At 47.6% G+C, this 23,620-nt stretch overlaps 1 protein-coding gene across 6 annotated transcripts in view; it reads left to right on the forward strand.

The window, feature by feature from the left end:
- The first annotated feature begins 5,564 nt into the window (after positions 1 to 5,564).
- Positions 5,565 to 23,620, forward strand: part of rbm44 (RNA binding motif protein 44) — a 145,475-nt gene continuing 127,419 nt past the window's right edge. For 3 of the 6 annotated variants that reach the window (XM_069933981.1, XM_069933983.1, XM_069933984.1), the window contains exon 1: positions 5,565 to 5,725. In XM_069933981.1, the coding sequence (XP_069790082.1) occupies positions 5,591 to 5,725 (135 nt within the window). In that variant the 5' untranslated portion in view covers positions 5,565 to 5,590. Of the gene's footprint in view, positions 5,726 to 18,964; positions 19,147 to 19,169; positions 19,331 to 23,620 lie in introns of those variants that run through there. The other 3 variants (XM_069933985.1, XM_069933986.1, XM_069933987.1) reach the window with 3 other exon arrangements.

Genomic DNA, 23,620 nt, shown 5'->3' on the forward strand with positions numbered 1-23,620 from the left:
CCATCCCCAAGTGTCCATGCTTGTCCATTTTCATCTGGGTGTTGTATTTCTGTCTCTATTTTCTCTGAGTCGTATATCCCTTTCCATTCCTCTCTGAGAATTATGTTTCTGTCCATTTTCCTCTGGGTGTAATGTTCCAGCTGCCAACCACCCATTTTTTTCATTCCTTCCGAACTGCAATTCTATTCTTTGCTCTCCAGAAAACGAAAAGAATTGAGGTGGAGGACAAATTCGTTGAATGTGATAGTTTTTTGGTCCAACTACCATATCTTAGATTTTTACTTGTGTAATGAGAACAGGTTAATTGAGGATTTTTTTTGGTGCAGATTCCATTAGGGAAGAATAACCACAACACAGAATTCTTCATTAAGATCTAAAGTGAAGTTGTTCCATCTGAAATTTGGGCCACATATCTAAACATTTAGCAAATGTTATATCAATATCCACAGGAAGAGTAGATGACTGTTCCTGCATTAACAGTGCTGGAAGGTCAAGAAAATGCTTTGACATTGGTAGCATTTCAAGAAATAGCTGGGAAACTGCACTTTCTCTTCCTTTCGTGCTTTGAATGCAGGCTGTAAGCTTTGGAAATCAGGATAGCAATAAGGAGTCATGGTCATACAAGACAGAAATGGGTCCTTAGGCCCACCTTGTGTATATACTAACCAACAAGTTTCATTTACACTAATACTACATCAAAGCCATTTTAGTCTCTCCATATTCCCATTGACCTCCCCTAGATTCTATCATTTACCTCTGTGGTAGGGCTTTTTTTTTATTGAATGGAGAATATAGAAATAAACTTAAGCTATTCGGCTTGAATATTAACATATACACTGAGAACTAACTTTGACAACAGACTTGAAAGGATTTCAAACAGAATTGTCAGCCATGAGAAGGAACAGGGAAAGTTTTGGGTGGCACGGACTCATGGCCCAAAATAGCCTGTTAGAGTGGTGCATGTCAGGGCAGCTTGGTTGGCATAGCGGTTAGCAGAAAGGTTTTGCAGCACCAGTAATTGGGATTGGACCAGAGTTGGAATCCCATGCTGTCTGTAAAGAGTTTGTACATTCTACCCATGTCTACAAGGTTTTTCTCCGGGGGCTCCGGTTTGCTCCCACCATTCAAAAACATACCAGGGGTATGGGTTAATGGGGTGTAAATTGGGTGGCACGCACTTGTGGGCTGAAATGGCCCGTTACCATGCTGATTGCCTAAATTTTTTAATTCCTTTCAACTGCAGACTCATTGAATGACTGACTAATCTCCAGGGTATGGGAGGAGGCTTGGGGATTTGTGTACAGTTACGGAAATGCCTTTTAATGTACATTAACATTTCACGTGTTCCCATACATACAAGCTAGTTTCTCAGACTTCAATCCTGTAGGAATGAGATTGAAAGTTCAGTGTGAAGGAAAATAACTTTGTTGTCTGACACGCAAACAGTTTAAGACAACCCACAAGTGAAAGAAATGCCAAAGGGAGTGTATAAGAGAAGCTGTGAAAAGTTAGCATTTGGAGGGAAAAGGTAGACCTAAAAGCAGCAATGAGGGCCAATTGTGGCCAAAAGGATCACTTTATATTAGAATGTAGATGGCCACTGCAAGGGAAAGTCAGCTGACCTAATTCTCATGATGTGAATACAAAAAGCTTGATCAAAGCAAGGAATGCAAGTCCTCTCAGTAAAATTCTGCTTGCTGTGTGGGGAAAATATTTAAGATTCTATTTATTATCATGTAATAAAAACAGTCATATTACATGAAATTGTTTTTGTCTGCTGTAAGGCAGAAAGATTCGCCATCTGCAGAAATTTCCTGAAGCTCCTCTTACAGTCAGAGAAACAGAGAATTCCTCCCAGAGTCACCGAGTGTCCGTGGGTTCGCCTCCATCGCTCCTGCAGCTTCCACTCCACACAGAGTCCTTTCTAAGTCATCAGTAACCTGAGCTCCAGATCCCAACCTCCAATACAATTAGGAACCCTTCAATGTTTTTGATGCCCTCACGCATCCCAGTTCCAATACCTGGTACCTCTTCAGCCAGTTTTTCAATCCAGTATCCAGCAGCCTGGTACGAGTTCATTGACTGCAGTCCACAGCATCTGTGGGTTCCTCATCTCAAATCACCAACAGCCCACCACCTGTGTGGTTCCTTCAGCCACAGAACACCTCATTGGTCCGCTGCCATGGTCACTGTCCCGTGGGTCTTCTAAGATGGGGGGGGGGGGGGGTCTCCTCATTTTCTGGTGCCCTGCCCTTTTGAAAACTTCCAATTCCCCAGCCTCTGTCACTTCATCATCACCATGGATTTGCAATCTCTATGCACATCCATTCACCATCAGGAAGATCTCAGGACCTTCCATTTCTTGCACACAGATCCATGCAGTCCCCCACGACTAGCTCTCTTTCTCCTTGTGAGGCAGAACTCGCTCTTGTGCTTAGGCAGAGATGCACATAGAGATGTATCAAGTTATGTCAAAAATATGAGAGGAAAATAGGATGTGGAATTGTTGGCATGCAAGGAATAAAATTAGCTATTAAGCTGTCAACCATTCATGCTGCCAGTAGGAATAGTTAAATACAGCATCATATCTCACACAGCTTACCCCACCACGTACAATATCCAATGTTCAGTTGCAGTTCTTGCTCTGAATACCTAGCAATATGAATCAAAAAGACAAGAACACTGACATCAGGAACTCCCTTCCATTGACTCCACCTAAAATTAAAAGCAGTCAATGTACTAAAAGATTCACACCAACCACAGGAAGGAGATTGACAATGTTGATTTTAAATTTAGACATGCAGCATAGTAACAGGCCATTTTAGTCAACAAGCCCATGCCCCCCAATTTACAACCAATTAACCTACATCCTTCAGTACAGTGAGAGGAAACTGGAGCCCCTGGGGAAAACCCACGCAGAGACAGGGAGAACATACAATCTCCTTACAGACAGGGCGGGATTCAAACCCTGATCGCTGGGTGCCATAATGGCATTGTGCTAACTGCTACGCCAACCATGCCACCCTGCTATGCCATCATAATGAGGCCACAATTGAAATATAGTGCAGTGTTAGTTTCCAAGCTACAGTAAGTATATTATGAAGTTATACAGGTAAAGGATACAAGGAGATGTTTACAAAGTTGTTGCTAAGTTTAGAAAAATTGATTTACCATGAGACCGGAAAAACTGCACTCATTTTCTAGAATAGAAATTGAGAAGAAATTTATTGAAGTCTATAAAAGACTATGAGGGGCACAAATGAGATGAATCATCACCATTGGTTCCTTGAGTAGGAGATTCTAAGACATGAGGGCATAACTAAAAAGTGAGGGGACAGTTTATCACAAGAAGGTGGTTGGTATATGGAATGAGCTGCCAAACAAAGTAATAGAGGCAGAGAGATTAGTTTCCATTAAGAAATACTTGGTTGACTCACTGAATGGGAAGGGATTGGAGGAGCACAGCCCTCATGTGCATGTGAGACTAAAACAGGAGGGTATGTTGTTATGCTGTTCAGCATAGAAAAGCTGGGTCAGAGGGCCTGTTTGCTCTGCTACAAGACTGTTGTCAAGTATGAGATTGCACACCACTAGTTACCAGACTCCTGAATGAACCCCAAAATAGTAAAATTATGTTGCCTTTGCTCCATACCATCTTTAATTCTACACTTTTGTATTCATCTTACTTATACTTTTGTACGAGATGTGTATTAGCAAAACAATCTGTCACAGCATCATAGGAACAATAAATAAACTTTTATGATGTGGCCACCCACCGCTCCAGGCACAAGCACAAAAGCCAGTAGGCACCATCTCCAACAAGAGAACCGACGGGTGAATGGCAAGGGCAGCTTAAAGGCCAGTGGCCCCAAATGCTGTGCAGGGCATTGTTATACAGAAAAGTACCCACGTGTTGGAAACCCACTTTTGTTATGCATGTTGTGACATCAGCCAAGGGAGGCCACGGCGGGAACAGTGCAAATATAAAAGTTGGGCCTGAGCCCTAATAAAACTAAGAGCTTAACCTGACTACACTACGTGTGTGTCTTCTTTAAAATAGTGCGTGGCTACAATGAATCTAAAGCTTTGGACTGCTTTGTTTTTCTTGTTTTTTTTTTATTAATAATTTCTGAAATTAAAAAAAAGCAGGATCACCAAATGCCATTTCATAGTTATAAGAGCTGTACAGCACAGAAATTAGCCTTTTGGCTCAACTTATCCATGCCTACTGTGATACAGTAAAACTCCCAGTATCCAGAATTCAAGAAACTAACAGCCTCAAGCAGGAAAATTAATAAAAATTTAAATAAGAATAAAATAGGCTAAAAACTCAGTTCAAAATTGTAAAAGTGAATGTTCTTTGGTGAAGATGGGAGCAAATATTCAGCCAATGGAGTGTCTTGATTGTGCTTTTCTCATACCAGCCGTTTGAATAAAGTTGTGTTTTAATAAATGGCGTCACCCAGGATGAAGAGCTGGTTGATGCCGCTCACTGTTGGGGTGATTCTCTTCAAGGGTCTTCTTATCCCTGCTTATTAAGAGTCATCCCAGTCAGAAGCTTTTTCTGTAAACTTGGAGCAAGGGAGGGTTAATTATCTATAATATTATTGTTTGTCTTTCAGGTGGCTCCATGGAGGGGGAAGGAACCTGTAGATGCAGTAACGGTTAAATGTTTTCAAGGAATGTGATTGAAAACTAAGTAAAATGATTTAGGGTTTATATATTCATATGTGAAGTTTGTTTAGTGCAAGTACTCAGCAGCTGATGCCTCTTGTGTCGGTGTCCAACAATAGTCAGCTGGCATTAATGGATTCCAGTTGCCCTGATACTGCTTTTCCAAGGTCGCAATGTCCTGGTGAAGCCTTTCCCCATGTTCGTCACTGCCTGAACCAAGATCAGCAGCGAAGAAGTCCAAGTGCGAATGCAGAAAATGAATTTTCATTGACATGTTGCACTTCATGTTTTTGTATTTTGAAGTAAACTTAAAATATGTCAGGAAATCACAAAAATTATTATATCTTTTAAAAAAGTACGTGATAGGAAATTTTTAAGGTGATTTGCATGATCAGCAGCCCAGAATCCATAAACTACACCCAAGAGTGTTAAGGATGCAAAATCTTGGTTGTCCGGTGTTAACAGTTTCGTTGACTGAACAGCAAACACCTTTGTAGCCTGGTCATTGAAAGAAACATTGACAACAGTAAACAGCACCTTTGTCTATCAGACTTTCAAGCCTGGAATAGAGGAACAAGAAAATCTTGCTCATTATACAGGGCCGTGGCAAGACCACACCCAAACCATGCAGTCCATTGCCCTGTCCCCATTCACCGCCATGCATTGCCCTCCCCCCATTCCCACAACCCCCATTTCAACCTCCATTCCAAAGCCCCCCCCATTCCAAAGCCCCCCCCCCCCCGTTGCAACCCCTCCAACCCACCCCCATTCCCACAACTCCCATTTCAACCCACCCCTCACTCTTCTTCGCGCCGGCACCACGAGATTCACCCCACGTGCGGGAAGCCCCAACACAAGCCGCCGCGCGTTGAATGACGCCCTCTCGACCAATCAGAGCCAGCACAGGCTGTGGACGATGGTGCGTGGAGCCAACTGGCGTTGGGTTGGGAAGCGTCTTCAACGCAGGCGGACGGGCGGTTGCCGTCGCATAGTGGCGGTTGCAGTCGGTCTTTTGGGAGAGGGCGAGACTCGGCGCCAGCGACTAACGACGGTACAAGTAATCCAGTGTATGGGTTCCCCGACGCCCAGCTGTCTTGATGCATTCATAGTCCTTCCATCACGGCGCGTGCCTCTTGCACGGTGGCGGCAGGGCCGCTTCACTCTTTCCAGGGTATCTCCCTGCCCACTCCTGTGGGCGAACCTTCACTCTCTCCGCAGTGCCCTGCCTCTTCTCCCCCACCCCACGCCTTGTCCTCTCCCCCCCCGCGCCTTGCCCTCTTCCCCCCCCCGCGCCTTGCCCTCTTCCCCCCCCCCGCGCCTTGCCCTCTTCCCCCCCCCCGCGCCTTGCCCTCTTCCCCCCCCGCGCCTTGCCCTCTTCCCCCCCCGCGCCTTGCCCTCTTCCCCCCCCGCGCCTTGCCCTCTTCCCCCCCCGCGCCTTGCCCTCTTCCCCCCCCGCGCCTTGCCCTCTTCCCCCCCCGCGCCTTGCCCTCTTCCCCCCCCCGCGCCTTGCCCTCTTCCCCCCCCCGCGCCTTGCCCTCTTCCCCCCCCGCGCCTTGCCCTCTTCCCCCCCCGCGCCTTGCCCTCTTCCCCCCCCCGCGCCTTGCCCTCTTCCCCCCCCCGCGCCTTGCCCTCTTCCCCCCCCCGCGCCTTGCCCTCTTCCCCCCCCGCGCCTTGCCCTCTTCCCCCCCCGCGCCTTGCCCTCTTCCCCCCCCGCGCCTTGCCCTCTTCCCCCCCCCGCGCCTTGCCCTCTTCCCCCCCCCGCGCCTTGCCCTCTTCCCCCCCCCGCGCCTTGCCCTCTTCCCCCCCCCGCGCCTTGCCCTCTTCCCCCCCCGCGCCTTGCCCTCTTCCCCCCCGCGCCTTGCCCTCTTCCCCCCCCCGCGCCTTGCCCTCTTCCCCCCCCGCGCCTTGCCCTCTTCCCCCCCCCGCGCCTTGCCCTCTTCCCCCCCCCGCGCCTTGCCCTCTTCCCCCCCCGCGCCTTGCCCTCTTCCCCCCCCGCGCCTTGCCCTCTTCCCCCCCCGCGCCTTGCCCTCTTCCCCCCCCCGCGCCTTGCCCTCTTCCCCCCCCCGCGCCTTGCCCTCTTCCCCCCCCGCGCCTTGCCCTCTTCCCCCCCCGCGCCTTGCCCTCTTCCCCCCCCGCGCCTTGCCCTCTTCCCCCCCCGCGCCTTGCCCTCTTCCCCCCCCCGCGCCTTGCCCTCTTCCCCCCCCCGCGCCTTGCCCTCTTCCCCCCCCCGCGCCTTACCCTCTTCCCCCCCGCGCCTTGCCCTCTTCCCCCCCCGCGCCTTGCCCTCTTCCCCCCCCGCGCCTTGCCCTCTTCCCCCCCCGCGCCTTGCCCTCTTCCCCCCCCGCGCCTTGCCCTCTTCCCCCCCCGCGCCTTGCCCTCTTCCCCCCCCGCGCCTTGCCCTCTTCCCCCCCCGCGCCTTGCCCTCTTCCCCCCCCGCGCCTTGCCCTCTTCCCCCCCCGCGCCTTGCCCTCTTCCCCCCCCCCGCGCCTTGCCCTCTTCCCCCCCCCGCGCCTTGCCCTCTTCCCCCCCCGCGCCTTGCCCTCTTCCCCCCCCCGCGCCTTGCCCTCTTCCCCCCCCCGCGCCTTGCCCTCTTCCCCCCCCCGCGCCTTGCCCTCTTCCCCCCCCCGCGCCTTGCCCTCTTCCCCCCCCCGCGCCTTGCCCTCTTCCCCCCCCCGCGCCTTGCCCTCTTCCCCCCCCCCGCGCCTTGCCCTCTTCCCCCCCCCGCGCCTTGCCCTCTTCCCCCCCCGCGCCTTGCCCTCTTCCCCCCCGCGCCTTGCCCTCTTCCCCCCCGCGCCTTGCCCTCTTCCCCCCCGCGCCTTGCCCTCTTCCCCCCCGCGCCTTGCCCTCTTCCCCCCCGCGCCTTGCCCTCTTCCCCCCCGCGCCTTGCCCTCTTCCCCCCCGCGCCTTGCCCTCTTCCCCCCCCGCGCCTTGCCCTCTTCCCCCCCCGCGCCTTGCCCTCTTCCCCCCCCCGCGCCTTGCCCTCTTCCCCCCCCCGCGCCTTGCCCTCTTCCCCCCCCCGCGCCTTGCCCTCTTCCCCCCCCGCGCCTTGCCCTCTTCCCCCCCCGCGCCTTGCCCTCTTCCCCCCCGCGCCTTGCCCTCTTCCCCCCCGCGCCTTGCCCTCTTCCCCCCCGCGCCTTGCCCTCTTCCCCCCCGCGCCTTGCCCTCTTCCCCCCCGCGCCTTGCCCTCTTCCCCCCCGCGCCTTGCCCTCTTCCCCCCCGCGCCTTGCCCTCTTCCCCCCCCGCGCCTTGCCCTCTTCCCCCCCGCGCCTTGCCCTCTTCCCCCCCGCGCCTTGCCCTCTTCCCCCCCGCGCCTTGCCCTCTTCCCCCCCGCGCCTTGCCCTCTTCCCCCCCCGCGCCTTGCCCTCTTCCCCCCCCGCGCCTTGCCCTCTTCCCCCCCCGCGCCTTGCCCTCTTCCCCCCCCGCGCCTTGCCCTCTTCCCCCCCCCGCGCCTTGCCCTCTTCCCCCCCCCGCGCCTTGCCCTCTTCCCCCCCCCGCGCCTTGCCCTCTTCCCCCCCCCGCGCCTTGCCCTCTTCCCCCCCCGCGCCTTGCCCTCTTCCCCCCCCGCGCCTTGCCCTCTTCCCCCCCCGCGCCTTGCCCTCTTCCCCCCCCGCGCCTTGCCCTCTTCCCCCCCCGCGCCTTGCCCTCTTCCCCCCCCGCGCCTTGCCCTCTTCCCCCCCCGCGCCTTGCCCTCTTCCCCCCCGCGCCTTGCCCTCTTCCCCCCCGCGCCTTGCCCTCTTCCCCCCCCGCGCCTTGCCCTCTTCCCCCCCCGCGCCTTGCCCTCTTCCCCCCCCGCGCCTTGCCCTCTTCCCCCCCCGCGCCTTGCCCTCTTCCCCCCCCGCGCCTTGCCCTCTTCCCCCCCCGCGCCTTGCCCTCTTCCATCCCCGCGCCTTGCCCTCTTCCCCCCCCGCGCCTTGCCCTCTTCCCCCCCCGCGCCTTGCCCTCTTCCCCCCCCGCGCCTTGCCCTCTTCCCCCCCCGCGCCTTGCCCTCTTCCCCCCCCGCGCCTTGCCCTCTTCCCCCCCCGCGCCTTGCCCTCTTCCCCCCCCGCGCCTTGCCCTCTTCCCCCCCCGCGCCTTGCCCTCTTCCCCCCCCGCGCCTTGCCCTCTTCCCCCCCCGCGCCTTGCCCTCTTCCCCCCCGCGCCTTGCCCTCTTCCCCCCCCGCGCCTTGCCCTCTTCCCCCCCCCGCGCCTTGCCCTCTTCCCCCCCCGCGCCTTGCCCTCTTCCCCCCCCGCGCCTTGCCCTCTTCCCCCCCCCGCGCCTTGCCCTCTTCCCCCCCCGCGCCTTGCCCTCTTCCCCCCCCGCGCCTTGCCCTCTTCCCCCCCCGCGCCTTGCCCTCTTCCCCCCCCGCGCCTTGCCCTCTTCCCCCCCGCGCCTTGCCCTCTTCCCCCCCCGCGCCTTGCCCTCTTCCCCCCCCCGCGCCTTGCCCTCTTCCCCCCCCCGCGCCTTGCCCTCTTCCCCCCCCGCGCCTTGCCCTCTTCCCCCCCCCGCGCCTTGCCCTCTTCCCCCCCCCCCGCGCCTTGCCCTCTACCCCCCCCACCCCTTGTCTTCTCTCCATTACTTTCTCCCACCTGTGGATAACCACTTATTTACCAGTGAAGCACTAGTTTGGAGGTTTGTCAGCCATCAATTTAAGACTCACTTTAACAAATATAAGTTCACATTCAAATTACTTGTCTTCCCAATGTAAGTGTCGTTAGTAATGAGAACCTACTACGTGGACCCGTTACTCTTGTAGTTTTCAAATAGCTCCCTCCACATAATGATGGTGAAGTCTATAATCATGAAATGACACTGACATTGGTCTCACCTTGATAAAATCTATTCACATTCCTGCAGGAATCCCTGAATTATGTCACAGAATCTCTTCTTTTTTTGGAAAAAATATGACACCGACGTTGGTCTATCCTTGATAAAATCTATACACATTCCTGCAAGAATCCCTGAATTATGTCACAGAACACTTGTAGTTTGAAGGACGACCTTCTTTTACAGTTCCAGTCAGTTAATACCAATGTTTGGTGATTCTTGCAACTTGAGGCACTTTCAGCTGGCCAAAATAACCCGATGTAAAGCTGCCTATTGTACTCCAATGCGGCTGTCGGGAGGCCACCTGAAAGTAGAGAACCAGGCCAGGTATAATCTCCAGCTCAGAGAATCCACCATTGTACATGAAAGCAGCCACAGTCCACTACGGCCACAGTCCACAGGAGCTGGCGTTCGCGGCTCTCCTTCAGCTGGCACATTCAGGTGACAGAAAGTTGTCTTCTCCGCGGCCACCTGAACGTCCCTGCTGCACTCCCCCAACCGCGTCTGCCAGCGCATTATCTGCGTCTGAGCACCTGAAAGCAGCTTTGGACTCGTTCTTCACCGTATTGCTTTATTTCACTGTGATTTGTTTTAAAAGTGTATTGAACTGAATGCATGACCTGCATTTAATTTGCAGAATGTTCAGAGAATTATTGTTCATCTGCAATGAAGTTTTAAGTCATTAGGAATATTTGAAATGTGAACTTTTTCTTTCTAGAGATGCTGCCCGACCAGTGTTTTCAGCCTTTCCTATTTCTTTCTGTACCCAATTTTAGAGATTGGCCTGACTGAGAATACATTTTAAAAACAAATTGCAGTGAATTCAAATTGTGCAGAATGAGTAAATGTTGCTGAACAGGATATTACGATTTTAAATTTAGATATGCAGTACAGTAACAGGCAACTTCAGCCCACAAGCCCGTGCTGCCTAGTTACACCCAACTGACCAACACCTTTGGTATGTTTTTAACAGTGGGAGGAAACTGGAGCCCATGCAGACCCAGAGAGAATGTACAAACTCCTTACAGACAGTACGGGATTTGAACCCAAGTCCCAATCGCTGGTGCTATGAAGGTGTTGTGCTAACCGCTACACCAACCATAAACTTTTTTTTATTGCAATCTATAGTTTATGGCCCTCCTTTAAAGGATAAACAAAAGGTTTTTTTTATTGTAAGGTAAACCCACACCAAAATATGGTCCATACTTTTTGAAAATTTTATTTTTCTGTTTTTCAATATAGTATCATTTGAAAACAGTATTTTTTAACATACTTACATATTCTTTTAGTACACTGTTTCTGAGGTTCAAATACAATATCAATTTACTTGATACTTCCTTCCCTCTACACCCCCCCCAACATAGAAAGAAAACCAAACAACTGAAGAGATAGAAAAGAAAAGAAAATTCAGCGTACTGCCAGCCTTTCTCATCTATTTCCACTCTTTGAGGTGTTTCACTGCTGTAGTCTTTACATGTTTTGTCCAGTTTTTAGATCTGTGAGCTGCTTTTATAATTGAGCACCTAAGTGCCCTATATAAGGTTGCCGTATTTTGACAAAAGTGTCACATTTATTTCTTAAATTGTTAGTTATCTTCTCCTTGAGCACACAGTTGTGCATCTCTGTGGACCATTGAGTGATGAGCGGAGGGTGTCGGATTTCCAGGAGAAAGCAAAACTTTTTTTGCTACTGACAGCAATATCTACAAATTTAATTTGGAATTTTGTTAATTTTCTGCCCAGGTCCACCAGGTTTCCCAATAAATACAACTCCGGGTCCAGCGGGAAGTCTACTCCCATAATCCAAGTTAATATATTAAATAATTCAAGCCAAAAGAGTCTCACCTTCACGCAGGTCCATGTGGAGTGTATAAAAGTACCAATTTCTAACCCACACCTGAAGCACATTTCTGATATCATTGGTTTTCCTTTATGTAATTTTTGTGGTGTGAGGTATAATTGGTGTAAGAAATTGTATTGTACCAATCTAAGTTTCGCGTTGATCATGCTTTCCCAACGTAAATCTGACCAACACTCTTCATCTGTCATTATTCCCAAGTGCGACTCCCACCTCTCCTTCGATCTTTGCAGCCCTGGTTTTGGGCTCTCATTTTGAAGTACAAAGTACATTCTGGATATAAATTTGGGAGCGCCTCCCTGTCGAAGTAACCTTTCCACCTCATCCCCTTCAGGTGTGGTCATTATAGGGCTCCAAATTTCCCTCAGGAAGGTTCTTAACTGGAGAAAATACTGAGCAAATCATATTTATCCTTCAGTTGTTCGAAGGACATGAGCTGTCTGTTTTCATAGCAGCCCTCAATATGTCGGATCCCCTTTCGATACCAAATATCCAGAATTTTGTTACCTAAATTCATAGACATCAGCTCGTTATAAATCAAGGATGCTTTTGGCGATATTACAATATCCTTACCAATGCAATCATTAATTTCCTTCCAAATTCTTATAAGATGTTTTAGGATGGGGTTGTCCATTTTCTTATTTATTAATTTAGTATTTGATTTGTAAATGAAATCATGGCACATAATTCTTGGTTAAGACCACCACCCCACTCCCGGGGCAATGCAGAGAAAAGTAGCAGAGGTACAACTTGGAAATGTGCCATTTTCCACAGGCTGAAGGGCCTGTGCTGTGATTTTTGTTCTCTGTTCATTCAGCTCAATGAGTTGGCAGACCATCAACAACCTACTTAAGTTAATTCTCTTTTTTTAATTCATCTCACCTTTTTAAGAACTCTTCCCAGATAACAACAGCCACTTCTACATTTGGGGCATTTTATCGCAGCCAATTAATCTACCATCTTTGGACTGTAGCAGGCAACAACTTTGCAGCTGTGTGTTTTTTTTTAAGGCTGAATGGTTTTTCAGCTATTCCAGTGTAAGTTGATAAAGCATGAAAATTTTAAAACCCATGTTGGAAACCTGAAATAAACACACAGTCTGGATGTCAGACAGCATCTGTAGAAGTGTTTCAGGTCTTAAGATCTTTTTTTTCTGAATTGGGAAAGAGAAAAGGCATGTTGGAAACACAAGAAGCTGCAGATGTGGGAATCTGGAGGAACTCAGCAAGTCGAGCATCATCAGTAGCAAAAAAACATGTGATGTTTCAGACCAGGACAAATCATTGGGATGGAAAATGGAGAGGAAGGGTAGCTGGTATAGATGGGTAGAACAGGGACAGTGGGGATTGAGGAACCCAGGGAGGGATGAAGGATGGCAGACAGGCAGTTGATTGGGAGGTGCCAAACAAACAAGCAAAATGAGAGAGGCAAGAGGAAACAATGGGGTCCAGTGGAAGATGTGTAAGGTGAAGCAGTTGTGTGTGGGTAGAAAGGCTGCCAGTGTTGCAGTCAGATAAGAGGTGATAATCAGGGTATAATGAGAGCTGTGGGGGGGAAGGATGGGTGGACCTGAAGTAAGGGAAGGGGGAAATGTGGGTGAAAGAAGATAGAACCAGAGAGAGGGAGGGTGAAATGGGTGGGAAAGCAAGGAAACAAATTAGGGAAGGGTGAAGAACAGAAGTAGCTGAAAAGAAAAGACTGGCATTCATTACCTGAAATTGGAAAATTCTATGTTTTATACCAATGACTGTCCTGACGTTAATGAGGCACCATTCCTAATTTATAGTGGACTTGCTGTGGGAGAAAAAGCCAAGGATGGACAGGTTGGTGTGGGAATAGGAAGGGGTGTTGAAATGCACATAGCTGGGAGCTTGGGATGACTTGAGCACAGATAGTAGATGCTCTGGGTGTCGAAATGGCACATAGCTGGGAGCTTGGGATGACTTGAGCACAGATAGTAGATGCTCTGCAAAACAATTCTCAGGTCTGTGTTTGATCTCTTGTGTAGATGGGCACCTAATGCAGTAGATTAGAGCATGTGAATCTTTGCCTCTAGATTGGGACCATGAATGGTAGAGAAGGTTGCACCAACCTTGTTTGCAGAGAAAAGTATTTACACTACGGAATGCGAGGAGGAATGAGCAGTGAAGGGAGTCACAGAAAATGTTAAAGAGGGTTGAATGTGTCTGCTTGTAGAGTCCAGTTTCAGTTAGCAAAAATGACAGGATAATTTGGGGAATGCAAAGCCTGATGGGAATGAAAGGTCAAGAGGATCTTTATCCCTGTTTTGTTTGGGGGAGGGGAGCAGGGTTGAGAGCAGAATCTTGAGAAACAGGGAATATAGGAAATGGATCTTTTAAGTACAATGGAGGAGAAACTTTGTTTCCTGAAAAGGGAAGACATTTCAGATGCCCTGGAAAAGAAGGCTTCATCATAAGAGAAAATTGGTAGAGAAACTTTAAGAGTAGGATAGCATCATTACGTGAGACAGGGTAGGAGGAAGTTCGTGTCGATAGCTGTTGGAGTTGGTAGGTTTACTTTTCTCCTGAGGTAAAGATGAAGAGATATTGAAAGGAGAGAGAAATTTCAAAAATAGGCCAAGTAAATAAGAGCTGGGTGGAAGTTTGTTGCAAAATTAATAAAATTGACGAGTTCTACATGGGTTGTAGGAAATAGCACCAATGCAGTCAACGATGTCATGGAAGAAGAGTTGGGGTGGTGCCATGGTAGGTTTGGACTGTTTCACATAGCTAACAAAAAGGCAGGTGAACCTGGGACCCATGAGAGTGTCCATGACTACAACTTTGAAGGAAATGGGAGACATCAGTTATTTAGGGTAAGAAATTCTGCAAGGTGGATGAGAGCAGTGTTAATGGAAGGAAACTGGCAGAATGTTGATCCAGGAAGAAGCAGAGGGCTCTAAGACCTTTCTGGAGAGAACTGAAGCTATACAGACACTGGGAAGGTGAGGCAGTGAGTGGGGGCCAGGGAATTGGAGTTTGTCAAAATGATAAAATGTGAGGTATTCTGGATGTAGGAGGGAAGGAGCAAGACAAGGGGAGAAAGGGCAGTCATGATATATGGAGATAAGTTCAGTGGAGCCAGAGCACATAAAAATGGGCCTATGGGGACAGTCCAGTTTGTGGAAGATGGAGTTGGGAGCACTGAAATTGACGGCTGTGGAAGGGAGATCTGATGTAATGAGAAATGTAACAGCTTAGGAGACAGTAGCCTGGTGGTGTGGTGATCCAAGTATAGGTATGGGGAAGAATCCAAGAGGCAAGCTTGTTTGTTTTTGCCAGACAAGAAAGTGAGGAGAGATGAATAGAATGAGGAGGGTTTCTTTGATAAAGTGAGATCAAATGAGTTAATGTGACAGAATCAATTTATGCTTATTTGTCTGTGTTGTGTATTTCTAATTGTGTTGCTGTGAGATATGCCCAGCAGCTCAGACTATGTTATGGAGAGATCAAATATTACAAAGGGATTACTTGCAACAGAAATCAACAGTTTAATCCATTGAAAGTGAGAGAGTTTGGTATTGAGTTTGGAAGGGTGCATTATGTCCAGAGGAGATGTTTCTCAGGTCTTGTTTTAACTCAACAAGAGACCACAGACAAATAGGTCATATTGCGAATGGGTTGGAGAATTGAAGTTGAAGACAGCAGGAATGAAAACAAATACTCTAGAAATCTGTGTTTGCTTTCTCCAGTGTAAAGAGGACTACAATGTAAATGCCAATTGTAGTACATTAGATTGGAAGAAGTACAGGTGAATTGTAACTTCATCTGGAAAGATTGGGTCTCTGGGTGGAGGAAATAACATCTGCTGATTTTCTTGTGCTTGCATAGGGAAGTGCAACAAGGCACAGTGGTTGATGAAGGCAGAAGAGTTGATGGGAGTAATTTTTGAAATGCTGAAAAACGAAGAGAATATATGGCTCAAAGTGGAATCTTATGGAATTTGCAGAAGTTGAATGTAGAGGCTGGTGGAGTGAAAAGTGATGACCAGGAGAAGGGATAAGGGGGATGTAATCTAGGCTTTTTCCATTCCATCCACTTGACACATCTGTGTGAACAAACATCATTTTATATATCGAGCTCTATTATGTTAACACATTCAAGTAAGCTCTCCTTGATCCAAAGTGACTCAGCCAGCAGAAGAAGGAGTTTCTGGGCAATGGCAGTCACCCATGTTCCCAGAAGCCTTCACATATCTGATCATGATGACCATGTGTTCTGTATACTTTTAAGGCTTTGTCAGCATTTTTATGCAGCATTGAAAATTGTATCACATTCAACAAATGAAATCCATTCCAATTAATCATGAAAATCTATATTCCATCCAATTCTTTCAACAACTGCACTAGTTGAATTTGGATATTCAGCAATGCAATAAAAGGCACATGGGTTCAGTTAGATAAAGTATACAATAAAAGTCCTAAAATCTGGATTGCTCGGAGATTTGGTCGGTCCAGATTTTTGTATTTTCAGGCTTCTCAGGTAGTAAATCAGTGGTGCTTATGCAATGCATGCATGCAAAAGGTGAGAATTGTCAAGAAGTCTGGATTCTCAGGTGATCCGGATTTTTGGCATCTAGATTTTCAGTCTTTTACTGTCAGGAAATAATTTTTTACCCAGGGCAAGAATTGCAAATATCAGAGGACATTTAAAAAAATGTTTAAGTAACAGGCCAATTTGGCCCTATGAGTCTCTGCTGTCCAATTAACTTACACCCCCAGTAAGTTTTGAAGGGTGGGAGGAAACCAGAGCCCCTGAGAAAACCTATACAGGGACAGGATGAGCGTACAACTCCTTACAGACAGTGCAGGATTCAAACCCAGGTCCAGTGTCAATCACTGGCACTATAAAGGTATTGCGCTAACTGCTACAGTAATTGTGCCACCCTTACACCAACCATGCTGCCCTCTACATCTGTACAAGGTGAGGGAGAAAAGATTAGTTGAAAAGTCGAGGATACGTTTTTTTTACGCAGAGTAGTGGACGCCTTGAATGCATTCCCAGGGTGGTGATGGAGGTTGGTACAATAAGGGCATTTAAGAAAATACTCTTAGAGACATGGATGCAAGAAAAATTGCAGAGGGATCTTGATCAGCTGGAAAAATGGGATGAAAAATGGCAGATGAAATTTTAAAAATATTTTTATTAAGCAAAATAGCCATATTTTTATAAACATACACATCAGTTAAAAAGCAAACAAAAACATCAAATAAACAAAATGCTCCCTCCCACCACACTGACCCCCAACCCCTGGTATGGTAGAAATTTCTCTTGAGTTCACAATTGAAAAATAGCAAAAGTAAAATTCATTCAAGTAAAGAATTAGGTCCTAATATTTATTAATTAGGTAGATATTACTACATTAAGCAGATAGTAGGAGTATGGGAGAACAGGTATCCGTACTAATTCATTAGCCGAGGAGGTGTAATGGTGGTAAGGCCAAAAAAGAGCCCCATATTTTTCATATGTTGGTGGTTTCCTCCTCACACTGAACAAGATCTTTGCAGGTGTTAACTTGTGTTAGGATGTTAACTCATTTAATCATTGCCTCTGTGAAAGAGGAAATTCAGATTTCCAATTTTGTAGGATACACTTTTTCCCAGCTGTGGTCACAAGTAAAAAAAAAAGTTTTTTTTTATTGTGGTTCACATTAAGACCTTGTAGATTTCCCAAATTCCAGACCCTAGGGTCAAATAAAATTTTGGTTTTTAATGTATCTGAGGTTATTCTAACAATGCATTTCCAAAAGGTTTCCAGATGAGAGCAATTCCAAAGCATATGAAGTAAATCTCCATCACAAGTTTTACATCTCTTACAATTGGGAGAGGAGTTATGGTATATTTTGTGCAGTCTATGTGGAGTGTAGTAGGTCCTATTAAAGATATTAAATTGTATTTGTCTATGATTAGTTGAGATTAATACAGTTTGAGACATTTGAAAGATATTACAGGAATTAGCATCATTGTATCAAGACTTTTAATATCATTCTTAGTATAGATTGGCAGGCTACTGTTTAAAATAATATAGACAATAGCCGCTTTCAGATGGCTACAATATCTGCTGTCAAGCCGCACATTATATTCCTGTGTGGCTGTTGGGTGGCCATCTGAAACTGGAAAAACTGTTCAGGAGGTCTACTCACCTTGCCCTTCTTCAGTAGGTATAATATCCTGCTCGGCGTATTCCCCATTGCAGCTGAAAGCAGCTTTCAGGTGCCAAGCAGCGGGCAGGCCGACTGTCAGCTGGCAATCTGCTGACCTACCCTCCCGGCTGCCTGACAGTCCCTTGGCATGTACTACGGGGCTTACACACACACACACACACACACACACAAAATCCTGCTAAATTTCAAAGCCCGCAGTCCCCTGCTGGCCGCCCCAGCCCCGAACACTTCCCCCGCCGGCCTTCCCAGCCCTGAACACTCAGCCCCGTCGGCTGCCCCAACCCCGAACACTCCCCCTCACCACCAGCCACCCCAACCCTGAACACTACCCCCCCCCTCACCGCCGGCTTCCCCAGCCCCGAACACTCCCTACCTGCCAGCTGCCCCAGCCCCAAACTATCCCCAGCCCCAAACTATCCCCAGCCCCAAACTATCCCCAGCCCCAAACTATCCCCAGCCCCAAACTATCCCCAGCCCCAAACTATCCCCAGCCCCAAACTATCCCCAGCCCCAAACTATCCCCAGCCCCAAACTATCCCCAGCCCCAAACTATCCCCAGCCCCAAACTATCCCCAGCCCCAAACTATCCCCAGCCCCAAACTATCCCCAGCCCCAAACTATCCCCAGCCCCAAACTATCCCCAGCCCCAAACTATCCCCAGCCCCAAACTATCCCCAGCCCCAAACTATCCCCAGCCCCAAACTATCCCCTGCTGGCCGTCCAAGCCCCGCAGTCCCACGCCAGTGGCTTCAGGCAGTGGGGAGGCAAACTGTCAGACCAAGTAGCCGGCTTTCGCTGCTAGATGGCTAACAGTCAGCTGGCACGTTTAGGTGCCAGAAAGTCGTCCATTCCGTGGCTACCTAAATGTGCCAGCTGAACTCTGCTAGCTGCACCTGCAGGCGGGTAATCTTCATCAGGACACCTAAAAGCGGCTAATGTCAGACCCTTTGTAGTGTGCAGGGCTTCACTAAATAAGTGCTTTTTAAACGGGGATTCTGTTGGAATTTGAGGATAGTCTGTACAATTGTTATGGATCCAGTGTCTTAATGTGAAAATATTTGAATAAATTATGATTTGGTAGATTGAATTTACCAGACAATTGTTGAAAATTGGCAGTTATCTTGGCTATATAAATTGTCATTTTACAAAAGAATTTAGAATTATAGATTTCTTAGTAATATTTAAGAGTGCTTATTTAGAAGTTAAAAAAGGAAGTGTAGCGGGCTGGGTCAACCCTGCATACGATGGGCTGAATTACCATAGCGAACAGCCAGTGCAGCAGGGCACAGAGGTTTCCCCCCCACCCCCCTACCACCCAGAAGTTCCAGGCTTCAGGAGCGCATTGCCAAGGGAATGGCCAGACATCACAGCAGAATTATGACATCACTCCTGTGAGCCTCTAGTCTCTCCTAAAAAGGAATGCGCATTGTTTGGATAAACGGCAGTTCCAGGTTTACTTGGTGTGAGCAGCATTTATTTCAGCAGCTCTGCCTTTAGCAGTGCTATAGTGGTGACCCCAAGCAGGATCTAACGTTTTATAACCCACAACACGCAGCAAGATGAATCCTGCTGGCTCATCCACAGCCCAAGCGGCTGCCACCAACGGATCTCCTGAAGCAGTTTAGGCAGTAAGTGTCCACTTGCCGCTATTTTGGACAAACCAGCCACGCAGCTGGCTGCAATTTGCAGAATCACAGTTCGCCCTGTGAGGAATAACAGCTGAGGACACAAAGTTCTGGCACGCGGTCAGTGCCCTGGACCCTGCCACAATAACGAAAGTTGTCCTGTTTGTCAACATCCCACTCGTGATCGGCAAGTACACAATGTTTAAACAGTTTTTGCTCGAGTCATTTGAACTTAGCTGACACGAAAGGGCTTTTCATGTGCTTAACTAGATAATTGCAACCCCTTAGAACTGATACAGGAGCTAGTGGCCCTTGCAGACGGACACACAAAGTGTTTCCTTTTTGAGATCCTGTTCCTTTCCAAGTTGCCAATCTAGGTTGCCTCTGCCATCTCCAACATGGACTTTGGCGAATCACACCTCGTGGCAAGAGAAACAGACTGGCTTTTCCGCACTCCGCAATCTGACTCCATCCACGTGCAGACCATTTGTCCAGTGGGAACAACGACACAAACCTTGGCCATCTTGTGCGCTCCCATGGCGGTCATCGCAGCAGCCCAACCACAACACAGCGACAAAACAGCAGGGTACTGCTACTACCACCATCAGTGGTGCCACAATACCTGGCGGTGTGTACCACCCTGCACCTTTTCAGGCAGCAAACCCAGTGCGATGCAGAGAAACGGGCAAGCAGCCATCGTTAGTGGCCTCGGCAGTTGGTGTCAGGAAAGGTCTGCTTTACCTTTGCGACCGGAAGGCCAAGCAGGAATTCCTGATAGGCACCAGTGCAGAACTCAGCCTAGTTCCACCCATGTTCTTTGAGTGAAAGAGCAATGCCAGAGGCCTACCCCTACAGGTTGCCAACGACTCAACCATCCCCACCTATGAGACACGTTGCATGACCATTCACACTGTTAATGCCATTTTCAGGTGGCCTCAGTAGGCCAGGCTCTCCTAGGAGCAGATTTCCTCTGGGCAAATGAACTCCTGGTCAACTTCAACCGATGCTAGCTGGTTAATGCTACCACCTTCCAGGTTTCACCCTTACACTGCGCCAATGCACTTCCTGGCCTTTGGGAATCCACGCTCACGAACAAAGTGAATACACTCTACTGACCCCTAACTTCCACAATGTGGAACCAGCACATGGTGTGTAACACCACATTGAGACATCCGGACCACTCATGTACATGAAGGCGCAGCGACTGTCCCAAAATAAGCTCCTCCAAGCCAAGGCCGAGTTTGCCATGATGGAGGAATTGGGGATCATCCGCCATCACAGTGGCTTCACCACTACACAAGGTCCCAAAGAACTCTGGCAGCTGGCTCCCCTGCAGAGACTACCTCAAGCTCAATGATACAATGGCCCTGGACAGATACCCAGTCCAGCACTTGGAGGACTATGCCAGACAGCTCTAAGGTGCCCAGATTTTTTCCAAGGTCAATCTGGTGAAGGGCTACCACCAGATTCCAGTGCACAAAGATGACATCCAAAAGATGGCTATAATCACCCCACATGGCCTCTTTGAGTTCCTGAAAATGCCTTTTGGGCTGAAAGCTGCAGCCCAACCATTCCAGCCCCATGGATGTAATGGCAAGTGACCTGGAGGGGATTTTCTTGTACCTGGATGACATCCTTATTACCAGCCCAGACACCAGGACCCACACCTGTTTGCCTGGCTGCAGACTTACATGCCATTTCGGTTTGTTCACCATTGAATTCCTCGGGCACCACGAAGGAGCAACACCTTTGCCTGACAAGGTTGAGGCCATTCGGAACTTTCCCAGGCCCAAAACTCTCAAAAGCCTGCAGGTGTTCCTTGGGATGGTGAATTTCTATCATCGCTTCCTCCCAGGAGCAGCAGCCACCATGTGGCCTCTCTTCAACCTTGTTAAGGCAGGTAACAAGGAGCCCAGCTGGTCTGCAGAGGCTCTCCAGGCATTCGAGGAGAACAAAACAGCATTTTCCAAAGCCACGTTCCTGGCAGACCCGGATCCAAACTTACCCCTGTCGTTAACAACAGATGCCTCAGACCGGGCACTCACTTTATTCAGCAAACACCTCCGACCACCCGAGCTGAAATACAGTGCTTTTGATCACGATCTGCTGGCAATGTACCTGGCCGTATGCCATTTCTGGTACATCCTTGAAGGCCGAGTGTTCATAGTCTACACGGACCATAAACCATTGGTGCAGTGGAGTTAATGGAATATGGTACAGACGACGTGCGTGTTTTCCTTTTAGCCTTTTTTTCTTTTATTTCTTACTTGAGTTATTTAGTTAATTAGGTTGTTCCTTTTTTTTAGGTCTTTAGTGGGGACTTTGAACCCCACGTATTTATTTGTATAATATATGATTGTGTGTTTGGGAGGAATCAAAGCAGACTATACGTTCTGTGAATGTTGAAAAAGACCGTGTTGATTGTTAAAATAGAGTGTTTAAAAAAAAGTATATTTCTAATTCTTTACTCGACATATACAAAGGTTTTCCTTTTTTCTCATGTGTGCTATATGAAAGAATTTGTCCTCTCATATATGCTTTTAAAGCATATGTTAGTGTGGGAAGAAGAATTTGAATTGGTTTCCATAAATAAATCAATGTGGTTGTTCATAAATCTGAGAAATTTGGGATCATTGACCATATATGTTTTAAATCTCCATCTTTTTATTTGAATATTTTATTTGAATTTTTATAAATGTAAAATTCAAACAAACCATTTAATTTTTTTAAACATTCATGTTACATACAGAGTCTTTATTTATTCCCCCTCCCAGCTCCCCCCACCTTTGTACAACTGAAAGTACAGTCAATTAAATTACACTGATGCAATTCAATTAAAAAGAAAGTAAAAAGACTAAACAAAACTGAAAGAAACACTATTTACAAGGGGGGAGCTAATCAATCTGTGTGCCAATATATTTCAAGTAAGGTTGCACCTTAATGAATGTGTTATGTTTCTTCCTTAGATTGTATGAATTTTTTCTCCAGGGGATGCAATTCTGCATTTCCACATTCCATTGTTTAGTATTTAGTTGGGAGTTGGACTTCCATGAAATTGCTAAACACTTCCTGGCTACTTCCAAGGCGACCTTCATGAGCAAAATTTGGTATTTGGACATTCTAAAACTCATGAAGCCAATGTCTCCCAGAAAGTACACCTGGATCCTGTGGAAAATCCACTTTTGTAATTTTTTTTGCAGAATTCCAGAAAGATCTTACCTTTGTACATAGCCAGGTGGAATGGACAAAAGTTCCAAATGCCACACCACACCTAAAGGATATTTCTGAAATTCCTGACTTTGATTTATGTAATTTTTGTTGTGTGAGGTACAACTGATGCAAGAAATTGTATTGCACCATTCTGGATCTAGCAACGATGACTCCAGTCATAGGTTTGCCACCACTCTTCATTCGTTGTTGTGCCCAAGTCCAACTTTAAATGATGATGATTTTGTAATATCCAACCTCCAAGTCATTATGGTCAGAAAATATAGCGGGTAGATAGGAGCATTCTTTGGGATGTTGAAAACATAACATTTCTAGAAGTGGAAAGACTAATGATCTGTCGATGGTAGCATTTTTTACATAATGTTTGCATTCATCTATTTTATGAAGCACTAAGCAATAAAGTAGTGCTTTTTTTTCACATGGAGTTTGTTAACAACATATTAAACCTAGTGGATGTACAGTCTGGTTGCATGTGTCAAGGAACCCTGTTTTGTGCCTGCTTGGGGAGTTTATAGCTTCTTCTCAGAACTAGACTCTTCCAGCTTTTGTTGTGTGTGTGGCAGAGGGTGTTTTGTATTTAAAAGGCTGAAACACCCAATGATATCAGGGAATACAACTGAAGATGTGTCCAATACCAGATAATATTCCCTAGTGGTTATCCTTCATTATTGTAATTGAGGTAACCAACCATACTAACTCTATGAGAGAGGATCAGTCTAACCAATATATGTATGTTAAAATGAAATTCCTGTACTTACCTCCCATGTTCAGTGTCTGTCCTGCTGAATCATGGATTCATGTAATAAGCACAGGCAACACAACAATCTGAAGTAGCCCTAGTGTGTCCTTGCGTTGGTTAGAAGGTTCTTTTTTAAATTTTATTTTTCATTTGCATCAATACATGTACAGTATTTATCCAGATCATAAGAATAATAAAAACTACGATGCAAAAATAGTACATTTTTTTCCACCTTTTCTTCCCCCCCTCCCAAAAAAGTAGGAAAAAAGAGAAAGAAAAGCCTAACAAACATATATATTTTAATTGATTCATTGAAAATTTACATAATAATCTTAAACCATGAACTAATTACGGCGGCTTGGGTGAGGGAGTGGCGGATACTGTAGGTAAAGTTGTAGCAATAAAATCCATATAGGATTTCCAAATCTTAGCAAATTTTCCTGGTTGGTTTTGTAAATTGTATGTTATTTTCTTTAATGGTATACAATTTAATAATTCCATTCACCATCT

Source organism: Narcine bancroftii, chromosome 4, assembly GCF_036971445.1.
Source record: "Narcine bancroftii isolate sNarBan1 chromosome 4, sNarBan1.hap1, whole genome shotgun sequence".
Lineage (NCBI taxonomy): Eukaryota > Metazoa > Chordata > Chondrichthyes > Torpediniformes > Narcinidae > Narcine > Narcine bancroftii.